This window comes from Protopterus annectens, chromosome 15.part0, assembly GCF_019279795.1.
Source record: "Protopterus annectens isolate FY-2018-M chromosome 15.part0, PAN1.0, whole genome shotgun sequence".
NCBI classification, from domain to species: Eukaryota; Metazoa; Chordata; order Ceratodontiformes; family Protopteridae; genus Protopterus; species Protopterus annectens.
In genome coordinates this window covers 492,918,314-492,942,057 of record NC_056749.1, presented here as the reverse complement: position 1 = coordinate 492,942,057, position 23,744 = coordinate 492,918,314, and the positions used below count along the sequence as shown (strand labels likewise).

Sequence of the window (23,744 nt, the reverse complement as noted above, 5' to 3'; positions counted from 1 at the left end):
CTCCAAAATGACATCCTGTACCTCTTTGGAGAGTAGGGTCTGTTGTGGTGTTAAGGAATTTTCCATGCAGCCAGATTGAGTGTTTTCAGCTGACTGTGAAGAGTTTTGTAGCTGTGATGAGTCAGTAGAAGAGGCATTAGAGGTAGGGTCCAGGGAGGAGTATGTGTTAGGCTCCTCAGGAGTGGGTACCAGTGTTGTCTTGGCCAATCTGGAGCAATCAGTATCATCTTCGGTCTGTCTGCTCTTGCTTTCAAGAGTACCTTGGGCAGAAGAGGCAAAGATGGGAAGGCGTAAACTGTCCGTGCTGCCCAACTGAAAGAAAGGGCGTCCACTCTCCAGGCCTTTGGATGGAAGGTCCTTGAGCAGAACTTTGTCAATTGATGATTCCTGTGGGAGGCAAAGAGATCTATGTCTGGCCTTCCCCACGCTTGGATTATCTTTGTAAACACTTGAGGATGCAACTTCCATTCGTGTGGGTCTGTCATATTTCTGCTTAGATTGTCTGCCAGCGTGTTATCCAATCCTGGCAGGTACTGTGCTTGAAGTTCGATTTGCCATTCCAGAGCCAAGTTCCAAAGTGACATGGCTAGCCTGCACAGGGGGTATGAATGTGTTCCTCCTTGTTTGTTTATGTACCACATTACTGTGGTGTTGTCTGTTCTTATCAATAACTGCCCTGGATGCAGGAGGTCCTTGAAAGCTGTAAATGCATTTATCACTGCTAGCATTTCCTTTTGATTGATGTGAAGGTGCTTTTCCTTTTGGGACCATTTGCCCTGAATGCACCTGTCTGTCATGTGTGCCCCCCAGGCGTAGTCTGAGGCGTCTGTTGTGATGACTTGATTTGCTTGAGGCTTGCAGAATAGTAGATAGACCTGTGTTTGTTTGGCATGCTTGGGCCCACCATAGAAATTCCTGTTGCAAACATGGTATTATTGGTATTATTGTTTCCAAACTTTGGCTGTGTTGAGACCATAGGTTTTTTAGGTACCATTGAAGTTTCCTCACATGCAACTTTGCACATGGGATTAGAAGAATGCAAGATGCCATGAAGCCCAAAGCCTGCAGGATTTTCCTTGCAGTTAGCCTGGTACAATTTGCTAGTATTTTGAAGTACTGAGTTAGTTGCCCCTGTTTTTCTGGCGTAAGATATGCCATCTGCGTGTTTGTGTCCAAGTTGGCACCCAGGAAAGTTATTTTCTGAGATGGTGTTAGCCTGGATTTCTCTTTGTTGACTGTGTATCCCACAGAATTCAATAACCGTGTTACATAAGCCAGATGTTCCAGAAGTACGTGTTTGCTGTCCGCTTGGATCAGGCAGTCGTCCAAATAAGGGTAAATTTGCATCCCTTGAAGTCTGCAGTAGGCAATTACTGATGCCAGGCATTTCGTGAATACTGTGGGCGCAGTAGATAAGCCAAAGGGCAATACAGAGAATTGATAGTGGATTGAACCTGCAAGAAATCTGAGGTATCTTCTGCAGCTTTGTCTGATTGGGACATGCAGGTATGCCTCCTTGAGGTCCAATGTTACCAGCCAAAACTCCTTGCCCAGCATGGGAAGAAGCTGCTGTAAGGTGAACATCTTGAATTTTGGTACGAGTAGAAATGCGTTTAGGATGGATAAGTCCAAAATGGGTCTCCAGTCGATTCCTTTCCTTGGTACCAGGAATAGTCTGGAATAAAAACCTTGACCTTGTTCGTGAGCAGGTACCTCTTGAATAGCTTTCATGTCCATGAGCTTTGAAATTTGTATTTGAGCCTCTGCCCTTTGATTGTGTGGCAGGTTCGGCATGCCTCTCATTTTTGGAAGTGTGTGAAAATGAAATCTGTAGCCCCTGTTTATGATGTCCAGGATCCATTTGTCTGTTGTGATAATATGCCAATTTCTTGTAAATAATGCCAGCTTTCCTCCCAAGGGTGCTGCCAGCTGAGACTTGCTTGGCATGAAAAGGGGAAAGTCATTGGTTTTGTTTCCTGTATTGTTGTGCATTGTCTTCGCCACCTCTTGGTGCTGGAGTTTGCCATTGTCTGCCTCTATATGATCCTTGAGATTGTCCTCTGCCCCTTGTGCGCCTGTATCTACCTCTTTGGGGTTTGTCCGTGGCTGGAAAGGACCAGTTTTTTGAAGGCCAATTTCTGCTAAAACGTGGTGGTTGAACCTGTAGAAAAGCTTTGACAGTTTGCATAGATTTAGCTTTTTCTTCCATTTTCTGTAGTATCTCCTCAGCATTAGTCCCAAATAATACATCCTTTTGTAAAGGAGCATCTAGTAGTTTAGCTTTAACATGATCAGGCAAGGTTTGTTCCCTAAGCCAGGCATGTCTACGAATGACTGATCCTGTAACAGCAGCTCTACTTGAGGCATCTAGAGCATCATAGCCACATTGTAAGGTGGGTTTACCCACTTGTTCTGCACTATGCATCATATCCTGCAACTCCTTCAAATCTGGTTGTTCAGGTTGTGACATTTTATTCCTTAATTGTGATAACAGAAACTGCTGATATTTAAGCATATGGAACTGACAATTTAATTTAAGGCCCTCATGGCTAGGGTGGCAGAGGTATATACCTTTTCCCCCACCTTTCTAAGGATCTAGACTCTCTTTCGGAAGGTAGTGGATTCTTAGCAGTAGAGGCCTTCATTCCCTTGGGGCCTTGAGAAATGGTTTCAGGGTCCGCATTATGGCTTTTGTAAAGAAATTGGTGAGAGTTAGGAACTCTGTAGTACCTATCAGGCTTGACTGGGGCAGGAGGCAGGGAATCCGGATTAAGGCAAGCCTCCGAGTAAACATCATCAAGTATGTCCAAGACAGGAAGTATCGCCAGAGGTCTGTGCTGAGGTAGCAAAAGGAATTCCCTAAGTCTTTTCTTGGAATCAGAAAAGTCTTGGCCTTCCCAATGGAAGTGTTCCCTCAAGGTATGCAAGGTTTCCCCAAAAGAAAAATCCTCTGGGGGAGATACAGAAGGAATGGACTGCTCTGCATCAGAATCTTCAAAAGGGGAGTACGAGTGTTCCTCTTCATCAGAATGTTCTGAAATAATGCAGCCCTGGTCAGAAGAGGGAGAATCTTCCTCCACTCTGGGTCTCTTGTCCGGAGGGGGTTGGGAACCCCTGATAAGAGTAATTAAATCCTCAGCCATTTTTAGCATCTGCTTTTTAGGCATGGGGCCTTGAGATGGGCCATATGGCCAAACAGGCCTCTTGGGATGCATGGCTGATTTGGACTTAGTAAATGCCTTTATGGAAAAGGAAGAGGAGGGTCTAAAGACACCATGGGTGGAAGTGGACCAGTCCACATTAGGTGGCTCAACACTCACAGTGGCTTCGGTAACTGTAGTCTGGGTATGGGCTGAGGCACCTGCGGTCTCAGTTACAGAAGACACCGCCAGAGAAGTGTCGTCGGTAGTCAGGGGCTGCGTAGGCGCCTCGCTGAGAACCGGACCACGTGTAGCCGGTTTTGGCGTGGTGTCGGTGGAGACCACGGACCTCACGTGTCGGTCTTTGTCCTTGCGTTTTTTGGACAAAACGGTAGTCGGAGTCTCAGACGACATTTTATAATCAAAAGCTTTACCAAAAAAGTGCTGGGCGAACTCCGCCCGACGCTTAATAGTGCATTTATTGAAAGTAGCGCAAAAGCGACAGCCCGAGACGTCGTGGTCTGGGCCTAAACAAGGCATGCAGAGGGAATGGAAATCCTTATGCGGTATTTGCTTCCCACAAGAAATACAATTGTTAACTTTGTCTGACATCGGTCTGAGGCAAGAAAAGTTTCCCCAACGGGGTAATTAGCTTTAAAGAAGACTTCGGTTTCCAAATTTTCATAATTTCAGGAGCTGGCCGACCGGCACTTGCGAACTGCTTCTGCTTCGGGCACCGCGCGGCAAAACAGACTGAAGAAAATGGCGTCGGCTGTGTCTTGTATACCCCTGTCGCACTGACGTCAGGAAAGAAGGCAACAGCAACCGACGCCGGACCTAGACTTTGGAATTCGGCCGACCGAGGACCCGCCTGACGGCAGAGAACCCATCTGTGATTACTGCAGCTGTATGCACGATGAACATCATAAGGATCTCTCTTTAGCATCCATTCATTTAGGTCTAGTAAGGTTCAGCTCATGTTGCCTGCCAGGAGGTTCCTGCCCTGGGATGCAAGAAACTATAACAGATGTAGCTTCTGAGCTAGACGTCAATAGTTCCACTACAGGCCTGCATAGATAAGAATGGCTATAACCCTCCCCTTATGTACCACATAACTGTAGAGCTGTCAGATTTTTTAAGAGCCCGGTTTTTAGCCTGTCGATGGCTCTCATGCCTTCATTTCTTTTATTTTTGTGTGTTGGCTTTCCATGCCCTTTGCCCTGTATTCTTTGCACTCTTACATTTGGTGAGTGTGTGCCCCAGAGGTCAGTGGCAGGAATCTGGTATGCCTCCTGGGATTTGAATGGTGCTTGCTTTATTTATCGATGTATTTCTTCCCTCCACAATCAATTTTTTTTTTAAACAGGGGAGGAGATGAATAAATGTTTCCAGAGACTGTTGGTGCTGGGACCAGCATTTAGGTAGCAAGATGTCATATATCCCAGGAGTCTGAGGCAGTCTCTGACATGGTTTCCTGGCTGCATAAGGGTCAGCCACATTTAAAGGAGTGTCAGGACACCTAAAGGCCAACACTGGCCAATTCCTGGATGTCTCTGCCCCCCCCCCCCCTTTTTTTAAAATAGTTCCTTTACAGACTTCAAGGTACTGGAGCATGTAGAACTAGCAACTGACGGCGCTCATGACCAGGGTAGCAGAGAAAAGAAGTCAAGTCTTCTCACACCATTCCAGTTGTGTTGTCGATCTTCACTAATCTTTGACTGTGGGCTCAGTTCTAATCTTTGACTGTGGGCTGTTCTAAGCCTCAGAACTGACTGACGTTATTCCAGCTCACGCCTTGCAAAAACTCTTGAGCTAAGCTCTACCCACAATGCTCCTCACCAAATTACCTCAGATCGAGTTTGCAAACTAGAGTTACATACAAGAAATAATAGACAAGAGACCATATCCATGTCCCTATTATGAATCCAGTCTGGGAATATAAGTTCTAAAGGCGGGGGGAGAGAATGTCAAGGATTAGTGAAGACAGACAACACAGACGTAACAATATGGTAAGACAACTTCTTTATCTGATGTTATCAATCTTCACATAATCCTTGCCTGTGGAACAGAGTCCCTAGCTACCTGAATATTGGGAGGGCTCATGGAAGAATACTCTAGCACCATCGAGTCTAATGATCCAAGGCCCCTAGAGACCTGGTCTAGTTTGTAATGCATAACAAATGAACAAGGAGATCCCCATGTTGCTGCTACACAAATATCATCTAAAGAAGCTCTGGCAGGAAAAACTGCAGATGCTGCTATAGTTCTCGTTGAATGTGCTTTCACAGAACCTGGTGGGTGGAGTCCCTTTTTGTTGTAAACACAGGTGATACAGTCCTTAAAACATTTCACCAGGGTAACTTTAGACACTGGACTGCCTAAAGAGACTGAAAAGGCAACAAATGGTTGGATTTTCTAATCTCCTTTGCTCTAACATAGAAACGTAACTGCCTGTGTACATCTAAGTAAATGTAGACAGTATTCCCCTTTATTGGAAAAACTAGGAAAAAAATAATGAAAAATGAAAGGTCTGATTGATATCTGACCCAAACAACCTTTGGCAAGAGGGATTTTCCCAGAGGGAGAACCTGTCCTGATGAAATATCAAATAGCACAAGGCTTGTATTTCCGGTATTCTCCTGGAAGAAGTGATAGCTATTACAAAGAAGTCCATCAAAAGTTGCTGAAGGTTCGAAAGGGGGAGAAATAAGAGAATGAAGTACCAATTCAAATCCCATGGGGCACAAGGGTCTTTATATGAAGGTCTGAGCATTAAGGATCCTTCCAAAAAGGCTTTACCAAAGTTTATGTGACAAGTGATGAACCTCTGAAACCAATATGGAAGTTAAATAACGCAGCAAGATTCACCTGAATCGTAGAGACAGACGAGCCAGACTCAGTAAGGCTAATAATTCTAAAATGTTGTCAAAAGGTGCTAAATATGAGTCACAATTACAGTCTAGCAACCACTTAGTCAACTTTAGCCACTTCTTATGGTACAATTTTCTAGCTGAAGGTTTGTAGTGGGCTAGAATGATGTGTTGGACAGAGGAGGTGAGGGAGGGATGACTAGCAATCATGGGAATGGGAGAAGCCACACAGTAAGCTTGAGATTCTGTAGATTCAGATGAACTAGTCCCTCCGGATGGGACAAAAGGTCTGGAGCTGGGTCCAGTTTCCAAAGCAGATGAGGCCATAGGAAGGTAAACCCGAACCGTTGAGGCCAGACTGGGGCAATGAGAATTACTCTTTTCTTTGACCTGCTGGCTTTCTTTAGAAACTGACATATCAGTGGAATCGGAGCAAAGGTGTACAATAGACCGGGGGGGGAAATTGTGAAAGAAAGCATCTCTGGGTGACTCCCCCAGAAAAGTAACTGCTGCACTTGTTGTTCAGACGGGATGTGAACAGGTTACAGCAAGGTTGGCCCCAGTGATGGAACATCTTGTCCATCACCACTGGATTGAGAGACGAGGATGGTTCTGCTCAATCTGTCTGCGATCACGCTGGAGCTTCCCGGAATGTGCATTGCTATCAGAAAGTGGTTGGAGGAATTCTCCCACTGCCTAACTCTGAGTGCTTTTCGACAAAGAGGGCAAGATCTGGTTCACCCCCTTGCTTGTTGATGTACCAGACTACTGACATATTTGCAACACTAAGATCACCATGGTCATCTCTAGGATGCTGATATGCAAGTTGGCCTCCAGCTGGGACCAAGTGCCTTGGACTGTCTTCCCCAGATAATGACCCCCATCCTATTTGGGAAGCAGGCATGGTCATTATGGCTTGGGGTTGATGCGGGACAAACGGATGGCATGATAACATTTCATTGGAGTGAAGCCACCAAGTTAGATCTTCCTTGCAACGATTCATGATCAAGATCAGATAGGACATTGGTTGAGTCAATAAGGATCAATGTAAGGCCAGAAGCCATTAAATAATTCACATGTGATATCTGGCCAGGGTAACTAGAGTGACAGAGACTGCAATTGACTCTAGAGTCTGTAGAATGAGTCTCGCTGCTACTTTCTTGCTTCAGATGATCTGGCTCACTTGTGATTTGATGCTTTGCAGTTTTTGTAAGGGAAGTGATGCAAAGCCGGTGAGACTGTGTCGAGCATAGCTTCAATGAACTCCAAGTGTTGTGATGGTTCTAGATGGGATTTTTTGCAGTTTACAGTGATTCTTAAGCTGGAACAAAAGAGAGGAGTGTAATCTTGTGCCTTTAGGAGTTGACACCTGGTGGAAGCAGTAAAGAGCCGGTCGTCTAGGTAGGGAAAAACTCAGAATAGTACAGTTTTGTACCTACCATAAATGTAGATGTTCGAGTGTTCACACTGCTGCAGTCATCACACTTGGGTTATCCTGCCGTCAGGCGGTCCCGCAGTCTGCCAGAGTTCCAAAGTCTTGGTCCGGCGTCTGTTGCTGCCGCTTCTTCCCTGACGTCAGTGCGCCAGGGGTATATAATATGCATCCGACGCCATTTTCTTCAGTTTTTCTTGCCCTACATGTCAGGTGCCCCCAAATGGGTAAGCAATACATACTGCTAATCAAAAGTATACATAAAAAATAAAAACAATACCTTCAGCTACCAGCAAATACACCTCAGAGGTTGTTTAGGATAGAAGGGTACAGATAAGTCCAGCTAATTCAGAGGGGATGGAGGGAGGGTAACCTGGACTGCAGCAGTGTGAACACTAACATCTACATTTATGGTAGGTACAAAACTGTACTATGCTCATCGTGTTACACTGCTGCAGTCATCACACTTGGGTTGAATCCCAAAGCTAGGTTTGGGTGGCTGGTCTATAAAGAGTTAGGATTGGCTAAGAGGCCCTGCAGAACTGCAGTGGCAAATCCTGCTCTGGATTTAGAGTAGAGAGGCAGGTGGTAATGCTTGGTGAAGGTGTGCACTGAACTCCAAGTTGCAGCCTCCAGAATTTCCTTGATAGGTACTCCTCTGAGAGAGGCTGTTGAAGTGGCTGTTGCCCTGGTGGAATGAGGCTTAATGTTATTAGGGACTGACTTTCCATGCTGTGTGTAGCAGTACCGAATACAGTGCCCTATCCATTTGGATATAGTCTGATTTGAGATAGCCTTGCCTTGTGATCCTGCAGCATATGCTACAAACAGTTGATCAGTTTTCCTGAAAGCTTTTGTTTTGTCCAAGTAGAATCGTAGTTGCCTGTGTATGTCCAAAGAATGCAGAAGTTTCTCCCCTTTATTTTGGGGGTTTGGATAAAAAGTAGGCAAATGGATGGTTTGGTTAAGAGCCACACTAGATACCACCTTTGGCATGAAGGTGGGGTTTGTCCTTAAAGATACCCTGTCCTGATGAAAAATTATAAAAGGTTCCACTGCCATTAATGCCTGTAGCTCTGAGACTGTGCTGAAGTTACTGCCAGGAGCAGAGCTGTTTTCCAAGATAAAAATTTTAGGGTGGCTGTATTGGCTGGCTCAAAAGGTGGTAGGGTCAGTTTTTCCAAAACGAAATTGAGGTCCCAAATTGGTGTAGGTGCTCTCCGGGGCGGTCTTATGTTTTTAGCCCCTCTAAGGTACTGCTTTAGCAAGGGATGAGAGAATAAAGGAGGATCCATGTTGTAATGTGCAGAAATGGCAGAGGTGTGGATCTTAATTGGTGAAAAGGATAGGCCTCTGTCCAGCATCTCAGTTAAGTATTGTAAAATCGGAGGAATGTTTGGGACAAGAGGATCAAGGCTTTGAGCCTGGTTCCAGGCGCAGAATCTCTTCCATTTTTCTGAGTAAGCTTTCCTGGTGCTAGGCCTCCTGGCCTCCAAAATGACATCCTTAACAGATTTAGATAGAGGTGTTGCCTGTTTGACTAAACTATCTGCTATGCAGCCAGGTTTAGGGTTTTGAGCTGACCGTGCAGGATCTGATTGTTTTGCTGAGTCAGAAGGTGTGGAATTTGGGGCAAAATCCATGGTGGGTCCTGAGCCAAGTTCCTTAAGATAGGGTACCAGTGCTGGCGTGGCCAGTCTGGAGCAATCAGGATCATCTGTGGTTTTTCTTGTCTGGCTTTTAGGAGTACCTTTGAAAGGAGAGGCAGTGGTGGGAAGGCATAGACTTTTAAGTTTTTCCAGCTGAACAGAAGAGCATCCACTTTCCATGCTTGTTTGTGATAATTCCTTGTGCAGAATGTTTGTAGTTGGCAATTCAGAGGGGAAGCAAAAAGATCTATGTCTGGACATCCCCATTTTTGTGTTATCATGCTGAAGATTTGTGGATTCAATTTCCATTTGTGAGGGTCCATGATATTTCTGCTTAGGTCGTCTGCCAGAGTATTTTTCTTTCCTGGCAGGAATTGTGCTTGCAGGTGAACTTGGTACATTAGAGCGGTGTTCCACAAGGTCATGGCTTGCCTGCATAGGGGATAGGAATGAGTGCCCCCTTGTTTATGTACCACATTACTGTGGTGGTGTGTCTTCAGTAATAGTTGTCCTGGATGTAGAAGGTCTTTGAAAACTGTTAGGGCATTTTGAACAGCCAACATCTTTTTGATTGATGTGAAGATGCATCTGGTCTGTGGTCCACTTGCCCTGAATGCATTTCCCTGCCATGTGTGCTCCCCAGGCATAATCTGAAGCATCTGTTGTTACAGTTTGCCTGGCTGTGGGTTGGGTAAAAGGCTGACCCTTGTTTAGGTGACATGCCTGTGCCCACCATCGAAACTCCTGTTGTAGGCAGGGAATTATTGGAATTACTGCTTCTAGACTGTGAGAATGTTGAGTCCAAACACTTTTTAGGTACCACTGTAATTTCCTCATATGCAGTCTGGCATATGGTAGTAGTAGTATGCAGGATGCCATGAATCCCAGGGCCTGCAGAATTTTTCTTGCAGGGAGATGGGACGTTTTTGCCAGTAGTTGAAAGTATTGAGTTAATTGCACTTGTTTGTCTGGCGTGAGGTAAGCCATCTGGGCCGTTGTATTTAAGCTGGCACCCAGGAATGTAATCTGTTGTGAGGGCACCAGTCTTTACTTCTTTTCGTTTACTGTGTACCCTAGGGAAATTAGCAGCTTTTTCACAAACGCCAGATGCTGTAGAAGAATGTCTTGTGTCTCTGCTTGAATGAGGCAGTCGTCCAGGTATGGATATATCTGAATTCCTTTTTGTTTGCAAAATGCAATTACTGGTGCCAGGCACTTTGTGAAGACCCTGGGCGCAGTAGATAAGCCAAAGGGCAGTGCAGAGAATTGATAGTGCATTGTACCAGCTTTGAATCTGAGGTATCTTCTGCAATTTTGTCTGATAGGGACATGCAAGTATGCCTCTGAGGTCCAGAGTAACAAGCCAAACCTTCTTGCCCAGCATGGGTAGAAGCTGCTGTAATGTCAACATTTTGAATTTCGGAATATCCAGGTAAGTATTCAGTATTGAAAGGTCCAGTATAGGCCTCCAGGCTTTGTCCTTTCTGGGGACCAGGAAGAGTCTTGAGTAAAATCCTTGTTCTTGTTCCTGTTGTGGTACTTTTTGTATAGCTTTCATGTCCATGAGGGCTGAAATTTGTTTTTGTGCCTCTGCCCTTTGATTTTGTGGCAGGTCTGGCATTCCTTTTAGCTTTGGTAAAGTACGGAAGTGGAATCTGTAACCTTGAGACACAATATTCAGGACCCATTTGTCTTGAGTGACTGTTTGCCAGTTTTGGGAAAAAAGTGCTAGTTTTCCCCCTAAGGGGGCTTCCAGAGGGACGTGCTTGGCATACGCAAAGGAAAGTCATTGTGACTGTTTCCTGTAAGGTTGAGACTTGTCCTCACCTCCTTTTGGGGTTGAGGTGCCCCACTGTCGTTGTCTATTTGAGCCTTGGGGTTGAGATCTGCCTCTTGGGTGTCTGTAGCTGCCTCTCTGTGGCCTGTCTGACACTGGAAAGGACCAAACTTTTGTTGGCCAATTTCTGCTAAACCGAGGTGGCTGTACCTGTAAGAAATCCTTGACTGTTTGCATAGATTTAGCTTTATCCTCCATTTTCTTTAACACCTCTTCTGCCTTAACGTAAAACAAGGTATCATGTTGTAAAGGAGCATCCAATAACTTTGCCTTAACATGATCAGGTAAACTCTGTTCTTTTAACCAAGCATGTCTTCGAATAACAGAACCTGTAACTGCGGCTCTACAAGAGGCCTCTGAAGAATCAAAACCACATTGCAGAGTACGTTTTCCCACCTGTTCAACTGCATGCAATAAATTCTGCATTTCTTTATAATCAGGAGCTTCTGAGCTAGCAAGCATTTTCTGTTTTAACTGCGCCATTAAATATTGTTGGTACTTAAGCATGTGAAACTGGCAATTTAAAGCTCTTACTGCTAAAGTTGCGGACGTGTATACTTTCTTCCCCCATCTATCCAAAGTTCGGGAATCTTTGTCAGAGGGTACTGAATTTTTTGCAATGGAAGCCTTAACCCCTTTTGGACCCTGGGAAATAGTTTCTGGGTCAGCAGAAGGGTTTTTGTAAAGAAACTTGTGAGAGTCAGGGACTCTATAATACCTATCTGGCTTTGCTGGAGCAGGGGGTAAATAGTCAGGAGATAATCTGGATTCAGAAAACACATCATCCACAATGTCTAGCACAGGCGGAATAGCCAGGGGCCTGTGCTGAGGCAATAAGAGGAAATCCCTGAGCCTTTTCTTGAATTCTGAGTATTCCTGACTTTCCCAATGGAAATGTTCCCTCATGGTATGTAAAGTTTCCCCAAAAGAGTAATCCTCAGCAGGAGAGGCTGAAGTGATAGATTCCTCAGCATCAGAGTCCTCACAAGGGGGTAAAGAATATCCCTGTTCTGAAGAGGAATCAGAGGAAATGGAAACCTGATCAGAGGAGTCAGTCTGTATCCTGCCTAGGCCTTTTCTCAGGAGGGGGATGGGAAACCCTGATTAGAGTAATGAGGTCTTCGGCCATTTTAAGCATCTGTTTCTTAGGCATGGAGGACTGTCCTGGAGAATGCTGTACTTGTTTCTTTGTCTTTAATGGTACCTTTTTGTCTTGGCTGTTGTCTTAATGGTAAGTTGTGAAGGTCTGAAAACACCCTCAGAAGCCGGTGCTGGCTCAGCGGCTCCGGACCCATCTGTGGGATTAGTTTCCGTAGGCCCAATACCTTGAGTTTCCAGAGGCCTAGCTGTCTCCACGTGGGAGTCAGAAGCGGCCTGTGGCTCTGAGGTAGCGTGTGTCAGGGGCTGCAAAAGCGCCTCACTGAGAACAAGCGAATGGCCTATTAGAGGTTTCGTCGTCGGTTTTGGACTTCGGATGCCTGTCTTTATCTTTGTCTTTGCGTTTTTTCGGTATAGAAGTCGTCTGCTGATCCGACGACATGGTATAATTGAACCTTCGGCCAAAGTAGTGTAAAGCAAAATCAAAACGTCTCTTTATAGTGCGTTTGTTGAATCTAGCACAAAACTGACAACTAGTGACGTCGTGATCAGGGCCTAGGCATGGAATACAGTAAGAGTGGAAGTCCTTATGAGGTATTTGCTTACCACAAGAAATTCAATTAACTTTTTCTGACATCGGTCTGAGGCAAGAAAAAGGATTCCCCAATGGGGTACTTAGCTTTATTGAAGACTTCGGATCTGACATTCGACTTCGAAAATCTCAGGAGTCAGCCGACCGGCACTTGCGAACTGCTTCTGCTTCGGGCATCGCGCGGCAAAAAAGACTGAAGAAAATGGCGTCGGATGCATATTATATACCCCTGGCGCACTGACGTCAGGGAAGAAGCAACAGCAACCGACGCCGGACCAAGACTTTGGAACTCTGGCCGACTGCGGGACCGACTGACAGCAGGATAATCCAAGTGTGATGACTGCAGCAGTGTAACACGATGAACATCCTAGCAATCTGAGATGGGCTGCTACCAGTGCCATACATTTGAACACCCTGGGAGCTGTAGTGAGACAAAGGGCAATGCCCTGAACTGATAGTGACTGGCTCCCAGCCGTAAGCACAAGAATCTTCTGGACCGCTTGTCCATTTTTATATAGTAATACACATCTTGAAGATCTATTGAGCACATCCAATTGTCTTTTTCCAAGAATGGAAGAATAGACTGAACCGAAACCATCCGGAATTTGGTTTGTTGAACTCATTTGTTCAATGGACTAGGGTCCAAAATCGGTCTCCAGTCCCCTGTTTTCTTTGACATTAAATAATCTTGAGTAAATTCCAGATCTTCTCTGGTCTGATGGGACTGCCTGGATGACTTTTGTCGAGCAAGCTTTGAATTTCTAAAACTGCTACCTCCCTGTGACTGGGTGGATATCCAGGATTCTTCTTGATCTTTTTGGCTCTTCTGAAAGGGGGATTTTGTAGCCTCTGGTAATGATCCTCTGCACCCATTTGTCCATCATCGTTTCTTACCAGGCAGATTGGTGCAGGGATAATTGTCCCCCGACTGCCTCCAGAGGAAGCCAATCGGGCCTCCTTTCAGGAGCGCTGATAGGAGGTACCAGAGAAAGTGTCTTTGGAACCCTGATTCTGCAGGCCATTCCTGCCTCTCTAACAGTGTCTTCCATTAGTACCCCCCCCTCTGCCCCGTGGGTAGTCAGTGCCACGTGAGTCTTGGAAAGGTCTTTGGGTCTTTTTGAACCATTGCCTACCACTTCTCTGGTTCCTGGAATAAGGCTGTTGAGTAGTGGAAAAGTGCACGCCCATGGCAGAAAGAGTCTTCCCATCTTTCTCACATCTGGCTAGTCTCACTAACTTCCAAACAGGGATGACCCATCAAATGGAGAACTGACAAAAGAAGACTTAAATTGTTCCACAAAATAACATAAGCGCGACCAAGCATGTCTGATGGCTATGCCTGAACCTGGTGCACCAGTCATCCCTTCGGCAGCATGAACAATAAGGCTCATAGATGAACTGGATATTGATTCTAGGGTGACGAGCTGAGAAGCAACTTTGTCTCAAACACCTTCAGCTACTGCTCCTGAAAGAGTATCTGAAAGCTCTTTAGTCAAATCTCTTTGAAGACTGGTAAAATGTGGCATATAGTTCAAAACTAAGATGAACGTTCTTTTTAGTTTTACTGTGAATCTTGTGATATTTTACGAACAGTGTTCTTTACTGTTTTGGTATATGGAGTTTTAAGAAGCCTGCTTGTGTCTCAGTTACCGTATATGAGCTTGTGGACTGTTACTAAGCACTTTCACCCACACAAGTTAGGGCATCATCAGAGTACTAAGAATCCACACAGTAACTTCCTTTTAAATACATGTGCAAATTGAATAATTAAGCAATTTATTTGATACACAATTAATTGTATATCAATTTAAAAGAGCTATATATATATATATGCAATAAAAATACAGCCAAGACTTGTGAAAATTTATAATAGTGATGTCAATATATAATTAAACTATTTACAAGGAACCTATACATACAAATAGTACAAAATAAGCCATACAGAATTCATAAAAAAGAAATCATACTAAAAATTACTCTAAAAAGTCCTATTAATATTATTTTAAAATCATTAGTACTTAAAGAACCATTGAATAAAGCACTATTGCAGTAGTGATTACACTGACACTTTAAATAAAATGTAGATTTGTTAATAATGTTAAAATCAACCAACTATTAAATATCAACATACTATTAAATAAATTGAGACTTTTTAGTGGCTGCTGCAACCACAACAGCATCCACAGGAATACCCTTTGGCCCAATGTTGCTCATCTTTACGGCCACATAGAATGTGATCAGGCTTCTTGGGGATTGGCTCGATAATGGCGGGTATCCTAGAAGCCTGCTGAGTAATCAACTTGACATCACCAGTGGGCAGGGAAATCCAACAAGTAGAGGACTGTTTATGAAAAGCCTCTAGGTATACAAATTCCTTTGAGGAAGGTTGAATGACAGTCCAGCCACCCCCTCTGTTTAAGGATTTCTAGGATGCCCCGAAGGAAGCATCTTCAGGGGGTGACTTAGGGGAACCTTCCCCTTTGTCGAAATCAGTATCTTCCATGACGTCCAAGTACTTCCTCATACTTTTTCTTTGAAGGTACCTCTTCAGTGGGATGCTCCAGAAAGGTTTCTGAAGACAACAATCTCAGAGGTTTGGTACAGAGACATTTGTGCCCTCTGTCCCAGGGTAGACATCGATGGAAGCTCCAGTCAAGAGGATGAACACAATGTTTGGTCTGACAGAGAAGGGCTAGTCTGTTTGCCCGCAATGGACAAGGCCCTCTCCACATTCTAGAAGGCAGGTCCCCCATAGAGGGATGGGAGCTCAGAATCATGGTCCCATCCCGCACAGAGAAGGCCACCCCTGACGTAGACGCCGGGGCCAAGCTTACATATGCCGATGCACCGAGGGGCATGGAAGACTCTGAAAGTATCAAAGTCGAACCATGGCCCTGGAATAGACAATGAAGCCCCAACCCTCGGGAAGTCTCCAGTCCAGAGGAACTGGAAGAAATCAAGGTAACTATCGGTGTCTGAGAAAGAGCTCTGGCCGGCACCGAAACAAGGTAACTATCGGTGTCTGAGAAAGAGCTCTGGCCGGCACCGAAACAGTCGAAGCCAGAAAGGTTGGCACCAGAGGCTCCAAAATCTCAGTTGGAGTTGAAGGAGGAATATGCATGGGGGTAGAAGGAGGCAAGGCTCCAGAGCTAACAAGGCTAGGAACTGTGGATGGAGGTAATCCCCTTGCCGTCAGGAGCTGGTCCATAAATCTCCCATCATCTGACTCTGACAGACTCTTGGCGGACTGAAAAGAGGAGGCCAATGGAGACCTTTGTGGCCATCTCTCCAAAAAAGGACTGGGAGGACGGTCCACAAATGGATCTATCGATGGGGAGTAGGGTAAAACTATTACCCCAGGGTCTTTCGTTACCGAGTGATTGGCTAGTACAGAAGGTAGAGTTGTCTGAACCGATACTGGTACTGAAGAGGATGGTGCCGACAACACTGAGGGATGAGAATCTTGGCTCAACAGTATCGAGGAGACTGTCGGCACCATGGGAAATTTGGCCATTTTAGGAGGAGGCTCTGAGGAAGTTCTCTGAACAGAGCGATTCTGCTTTTTAGGTTTAGAAGGAAATGATAACTAAGAGGAGGAAGTGGCTTCTGTCTTCGGACCAGATGGTGCCTATTCTAATTCAGATTTAAGAAGGCCTTTCAATATCAATTTGTTTTAGCGCTCTATCAGGGTTCTGGAACTGAACCCATGACAAATCACACAGTCTTCTTGTAGATGGACCACAATGAGACAACACACACACAGTGTCTATCTGGAGTTAGGCTTCTCTGAGACACACTTTTGGCACCTCTTGAAGCCAGAGTTAAATTTAGAGGGTTTGTCGGCCATAATAAGGCCACCTTATATAAACTACGACCGCAAACAAACCAAAAACTGAAACAAAAATGACAGCGAAAATGAACTGGACCAGCAAATAAAACCAAGACAAATTTAATAAGTGCTTTCGAAAAAGCTAGTACTTTTCCTTCTTCAGACATCTTGCAACACGATTAACACACCTTATATAACCTAGCTTACAATTTAATTGATGTTGATTAAGTTCAATTAACCAATTAATCAAAAAAAATTAAAGCAAAAAATTAAGACTTTACAGAAAAACCTTTAACAGCTAAAAAAAACTATCAATTACCTTCATTTTTTTTTAAATACAGATTTAAAATTGTTATGTTATTATTATAGATTAATAAAATAAGTTTAAATTAGAATCACTGTATAAGTACGTACTAAGGGTAAAAGATACTAAATAAACAAGCATCCGCCAAAGCCGAGGAACAGCAGACACTCATAAAATACCAATTTATGATGGACAAAACTACAAAGGCATATTTTTAGAAAAATATTAAACCGCACTATCAGACTGATCATATGATTTGTTTTAAAAATGACATTAAACTTAAATTTACACCTAATATAAAGTATATTAAATGTATTTATTATTTTATAATAAATTTCATAATGTCATCTTTACTATTATTGTAAGTGTTCTATTTAGGACCTCAAACAAATCACCTCTTCATGGCTAATTTCTTTAAAACACATTTAAGGGACACAATCTCATTAAGCCCTGGTGGGGAATACGCTGTTGTTCTAATCTGCCAACATAATTCTTGAATTTCCAAGTCCAATTGCCATGGGCTGCCTCTAGGATCAACTAAAACTTGATGTAACACAACAAATTTAAAACTATGATCAGGATGGTCAACTAAATGCCTTGCCAAGGCATTAGTACTATCTTGCTTATTAATCGCATATTGATGTTCGCAAATACGCTGCTTTAGTTCTCTCTCTGTTTTACCTATGCAAAACGTGGTGCAACCTTGGCATATAGCAGAATAGACAACAGCTTTTGTTGTAAAAGAGTATCCCCCCTGAATTTTATATTGCTTATTTCTAATTCTCACTTGATTATCAGGATATAGAAACTTACACTGACGACACGCTCCACACTTAAAAATACCTTTATTATTAACCCTATTAGTTCTGATGGGACGCTCTAGTAACATTTTAATATTGGGACCCCTCTTATAAGTAATTTTTGGTTTATCACCTAAAAGCTTACTCAAACCACTATCTTCTAATATACGAACCCAATTTTTGTTAATTTCTCTAATCTGACAACTATCTAAGCTGTAAGTGCACAAAAAAACTAGTACAAAAATCTTGGACAACTGACAATGCAGTATCACATCTTAAGCTATCGTTGTCTACATCGCCTTGAGATGTAATATGACCTAAAAGAGGCTTAAAATGTCCTGACGTCCGCTTACAAATCACTTCTGATGAGATTTTCGTTATAAAAGAAACAGGACAGCCTCTTTTAATAAACATAGATTCTAAATGAAGACATTCATCTAAGAAATCAATTTCCTCGGAAACCATTCTAGCCGCCCTCACCATCCGGCCTTTAGTGACCGCTCTTTTCTGGTGGTGAGGGTGGCAACTTGTAAAATGAAGAAATTAATTCGAATAAGTAGGTTTCCTATAAATTGTACTCCTGAACTTGGCCTTCTCAGGGTCTTTATGTATGTACACGTCCAAAAAACTAATATGATCTTGTCGAATTTCATACGTAAATTCTAAAAAGTTAGTTAAAGCTGAAATAATTGAAAAACTGGAATCAGCTCACCTTCCAAATAAAAAACATGTCGTCCTGGTAACGGGTGTACCAGGCAACATTGCTTTTAAATAAATTGTTATTAAAAAGAAAAGTCTTCTCCCAGTGAGCCATGACACAGATGGCAAAACTGCCTCCACATGGGGACCCCATGGCTACCCCAGTTTTTTGGAGGTAGATTTGCCCCTCAAACCACATGAAATTATTGGTTAATACTAATTCAAGAAGAGTTTCAACTAAATAAATACTACTTTCGTTGACACATCTTTCTTGCATAAAATCTCTAATCCATTCTAGTCCTATGTTCTGTTGTATCACCGTGTAAAGGTCTCTAACGTCTACGGTTAAAAATATATAATCCTGACAGAAGGGAATTTCACCTAATTCCGTCAAAAAACTCCAGGAATCTTTACAAATTTGTCTTTCTCCTGAAATTAAAGGTTTTAGAATACTATCCACGTATTTAGCACACGCATAAGTAATAGACCCTCGTCCATCAACTACAGGCCTAAAAGGAGGATCTGTGATGCTTTTGTGAATTTTAGGTGTGCCAAATAACGCTGGAATCCTTGGAGCTAAAATTGACAGATAATTATACAAATCCATGTCCACAGAACCTTCCAAAAATAGGTCTTGTAAAATGGACCTAATTCTACTATAAGCTATATTAAGCTCATTTCGACTCACCAATTCGTAGGCTGGAGAATTAATAAGAACCATCATTTTTTCCACATACATATCCTGATTCATTAAAACCAAACCACCCCCCTTTATCTGGCTTCATTACTCTTATATTACAATCATGTTACTACATGATTGTAATATAAGAAAAAGATATGTAATTAACTCATATTCTAAATTGTTAACATTTCTTATAACTTTCTTTTTTGCATGAATATTAGAGCTTAAAGTTCTCATATCAATTTCGCTCATCTTCTCAAACAGGAATAAATTTGGATGAAGGGGAGGGGGGTTAAACAAACTGGACACTCAAAGAATTAGAAAAAGAAGAAAAAAGATTAGCTGGTCCCATGAGAGCGTTCAAATTAAGTTTGCGAACAAACAATTTGAGGTCAAGTATAGTCTTCACTATGTTCATATGAGAATCTGGCACAAAGGTGAAACCTTTAGAAAAAAACTCAACAATGTCTTGAGGTATTTGCAACACAGTAAAATTATAAACATAAAAGTCTCCACAAAGACTTCTTAAAATCTGAGGGCCACCATCACATAATTGAATTAACACCTGTGCTGAGTGCGTTTGTTCTTCTGACTACCTCGATTGTTGTTAGAGTTCGACTTCCTTTGTTGATTGTATTGTCCCTTTAAAAAAAAAACGTTGCCCACTTGTTCCAGGTTGATTATCAATGTCACAGTCCTGATGTTGCTGAACAGCAGCATTATTGTGATTATACATAACATTTTGAATGTTCTTATTTTTATTAATGTTGTTTATCCTTTCACTTCTGCGGATCACTGGCCCTTGCTCTACATTAATGCTACTGTCTCTAATTGGAGTCGTATTATTTAACTGATGTGCATTATGTGGCGGCTCCTGTAAACCTTGGTTGGCACCAGAAGATTTAAATATTACAGGGGGTCGAGGGTAGGCTTTCCCTTCTTGATATTGTTGCACATCCCTAACTATTTTTTTCTTTTTGCCATTCAATAATTTACTCATGGCTGCTTCGATGCTGGTAAAAATACGATTATAGTCATATTTGTATCGAGGAAAGTCTGAATGAGATTTTATTAAGTGTTCTAAAATTTCTAGCCACCTTATACACAGACACACACAAACGGACTTTAAGTTTTTTTTTTTTTTTTTTTTTTTTTTAAATGCACCAGAGAAAGGAAAGAGAGGAGAACAGAAATACCAACGATGGCATAAGAGGTTACCTGAAGGTGAAAGATAAAATTTAGAGATAGGATAAGGAAGCAAAAATTGACTTACAGTTAGAAGAAACGCTAACACTCAAGAGACTGGATAGACTGTGTCAGGCACTACGAAGTGGCAAACGAGATCTGAGGTAACTGGTGAAAAGCACTGTGGGTAGAGCTTAGCTCCAGTGTTTTTGGAAGGCGTGAGCTGGAATAACAGCCAAATTGATTCCAAGACTAGGAACAGAGCCCACAGTCAAGGATTATGTGAAGACCGACATCAGATTGCTACATTTAATTGTCAAATTGGACCAAGATTCCACTTTCCTTATTTGGCAAGGAGCTCTTGGACAGAAGCCCAGAGTTTCCCTTGTTGGACTCTGGTTCTTACAGACATGTCTATGGATGTCAAGCACCACACAGAAGTGGTCAAGACTCCTACGAGCAGGGCATAAGGAATCAGTGCGCAAGGATGTGTCAGCAAATGATTTATCCAATACAACATGGAATCTCCAATAGTCTCAGTTAAGGCAGACTAAAGTGCCTTCTTTAACTGATCTGAGCCTAAGAGAACTACTGGACTCCCAGCTGAAGGACTCACTTCATGTGAAGTGTCCTCCAAATGACATGTCCTCAGGGGGTGAAGCAGAGGACAAGGTGTTTTTGGAATTTGAATTAAGGTACTGGTGTGGGGTGACATAGCACATATAAACCAAATCCTTATCGCAATGACAGGAATCCCTTTTCCCAGAGGGAGTCCATATCACAGGTTCCTTTTTCCAGGAAAACCTTGTGGATTTTATAAAAAAACATGAAACTTGTGCTGTGCTACTATGACAAGGTCCTACGAGGTGATCTGGAATGTATGGGCTGGGGACAAGGGCAGTGTAGACTAGGGCAACTCTGGTTTGTCACTTGGTTTGAGATGCTTGGGTCTGGTGGATGGCCTTAGCCTCAGACTAGGCTCCAGAAGAGCCTTCCTAATTATCAGAATTCTTCTCATCTTCCTCAACCAGGGTGGTATGAGATAAAGACTTTGTGCAGAAGTTGCTTTCCACATAAAATGCAATCTTTTTTTTTTTTTTTTTTTACTGACATTAATCACATACAAACTATAGGAAAAATATTAAGAAAAGGTTCTCCAACGGGCTATTTAGCTTTTCCAAATGATCTCTGGTGTTGAGGTCTGACAGACTGACAGTGTTCAGCACTGGTCTATTAAGGCACGACAGAACTGAAGATAATGCCCACTATTGACTTATTTATGTCATGGAAGTTAAAGAAAGAGGTTGGCTGCTGCCTTGGGGGGAGGGGGGGTGATACTAATATTCTCTGGTATTCGAGCAAACTGCCAGCTCTTGCAGGCAGAAATTTTCAAGACTTACTATTCCAACTACAACTACTTTTATGGAAGTGCCTCCATCAACAGACTACTTTTAGTGTTACACCTAGACTGACAGCTACTCCAAAATCTGCTAACCTAATGGATAGCCAACTGTTCATTTTATGAATTTACTAAGTTTGCCTTAAAGAGCATGCAATGACCCTGGTCTTTTTTATACCTATAAATGAAAAAGTAAATAAAAGCTGGTCTTCACTGAATACCAGAGGCAAATCTGGTAAAATTTAACACCTGGGGAAAGCCATACTTGAGCAAAATGCTGCAACAGCCACTTCAAACTATCTACAGATGTGGTGGATACAATAAAACAGATGAAAATAATCAGGGACTAATTTTAAATGTTCAGCCAGTGCTACAGAAAAAAAAAAACATGGGAAACAACTTTACTTAATTGATGACAACAGGTTTGAAAGATGGTTTTGATTAAAAACATTTTTAAATCTGGTCTACTCAAACTAAAATTAAAGACATCTGAATATCTGCATAAATTATTTAACACAAAATGCATAAAGCCACTTTCTTTTCAAGGTAGACAAAATGAGGAAAGTAATGAGGTTTGGAAACAAATTAAACTCTACATACACACCAAGTGCAGAATACAGTTTCACTTTTTGTACCCACCTCTTGTATGAAGTCCTCCAAAAGGCGGTTGAACTTGTCAACAAGTTCATCTACTAACTGGCTCCTAGCAATGTCTACTCTGTTAAATATTGTGAATTCTTCATTACATAGAGCGTGGTATGTTCTAGAGCACACCTCTAAAACGTCTGTGTCTGTGTGCTTTTCTACAATATCCCGTATCTGTCTTAATAAGACATCCAAGTGCTATAAGAAAAGGGGGAAAGTCATTAGCAAATGAGATTTTTTCAAACAATTAGCATTACTAATGGTAATTACACAAAGATCAAAACTTAAACATTAAGATGAGGAAGCAAATAGCTCAAAACCAATTAACTCTGTTTCTGTACTTAGGCACCCAAAGCATGATTTTATAGCTCTCAAATAGAAATAACAGACATGAAAGGTTGGTGCGAAGATACCTGCCACAACTGTAGATCTTTATGGTCATCGTATCTAGCAGGCATTTACATCACAAAACTCCATTACCTGCAGATGTTGCTGACATACCTCGCACCTCTTGGAGCAAGAAGTATGAACAAATCCATAAATAATGGAGGGACAAAGATCCAAAATAGGGACACTTTTTAAATACTGCTTTTACAAACGTAGAAAGTTGACAGACCAGGTTGTGCTTTAGCATTAATTTTCTGAAGAGTATGAAGTCTAAAATTCAAATGTCTGCCGTTTTCTGGCAAACCCTCAATTACTTGCACCAAATCGGTCAGAGTAACAGTAAACAAACCTTTCAGTCTGCTGAGATAATGACTTAGGATTTGCTTTATGTCTGAAGTGGGGGAAAAGTACAGTTTTGTACCTACCATAAATGTAGATGTTCGAAGATCCACATTGCTGCAGTCCTTACACTTGGGTAGTCCGCTGTCCTCGGTCGGCCCGAATATCAAAGTATAAGGCTGATGTCGGTCAAGGCGCATTAGACTGACATCAGGACGTCAGGGTACAAATGCGCATGACCGACGTCATATCCTCAGTCTTTTCTTGCCCCAGATGTCAGAAGACCCTAACAAGAAAGGTCAAAACCCAAAGACAACAAACAACCAACCAACCACCCTAGCACCAATAATATGTACAATATATACAATATACACAATATTTACAATCCAACCCACACAACTGCCTCTAACTACAGAGGGGAAGGAGGGAGGGTAAATTGGACTGCAGCAATGTGGATCTTCGAACATCTACATTTATGGTAGGTACAAAACTGTACTATGTTCTTCATCTCACATTGCTGCAGTCCTTACACTTGGGTAGAATCCCAAAGCAGAGGTAAGGGAGGATGGCACAACTATAAAGAAGCCGGAGCTGCCAAAATGCCCTGTAAAATAGCAGTGGCAAAACCAGCCCTAGATTTAGAGTAAAGTGGAAGGTGATAATGCTTAGAGAAAGTATGCACTGAACTCCAAGTAGCTGCCTCCAAGATATCTTTAGTTGCCACCCCTTAAAAAGCTGTTGAAGTGGCAGTAGCCCTAGTGGAATGAGGCCTAATCCCAGCTGGAACCTCCTTGCCATGATGGGAATAACAGAAAGCAATGCAAAACCCAATCCACTTAGAAATAGTTTGTTTTGAC

At 42.6% G+C, this 23,744-nt stretch overlaps 1 protein-coding gene across 2 annotated transcripts in view; it reads right to left on the bottom strand.

The window, feature by feature from the left end:
* The window catches only part of STAG2 (stromal antigen 2), a 3,222,550-nt gene that overhangs the window by 1,109,528 nt on the left and 2,089,278 nt on the right, over positions 1-23,744 (bottom strand). For both annotated transcript variants that reach the window (XM_044057319.1, XM_044057321.1), the window contains exon 18: positions 22,156-22,359. In XM_044057319.1, the coding sequence (XP_043913254.1) occupies positions 22,156-22,359 (204 nt within the window). The remainder of the gene's footprint in view (positions 1-22,155; positions 22,360-23,744) is intronic.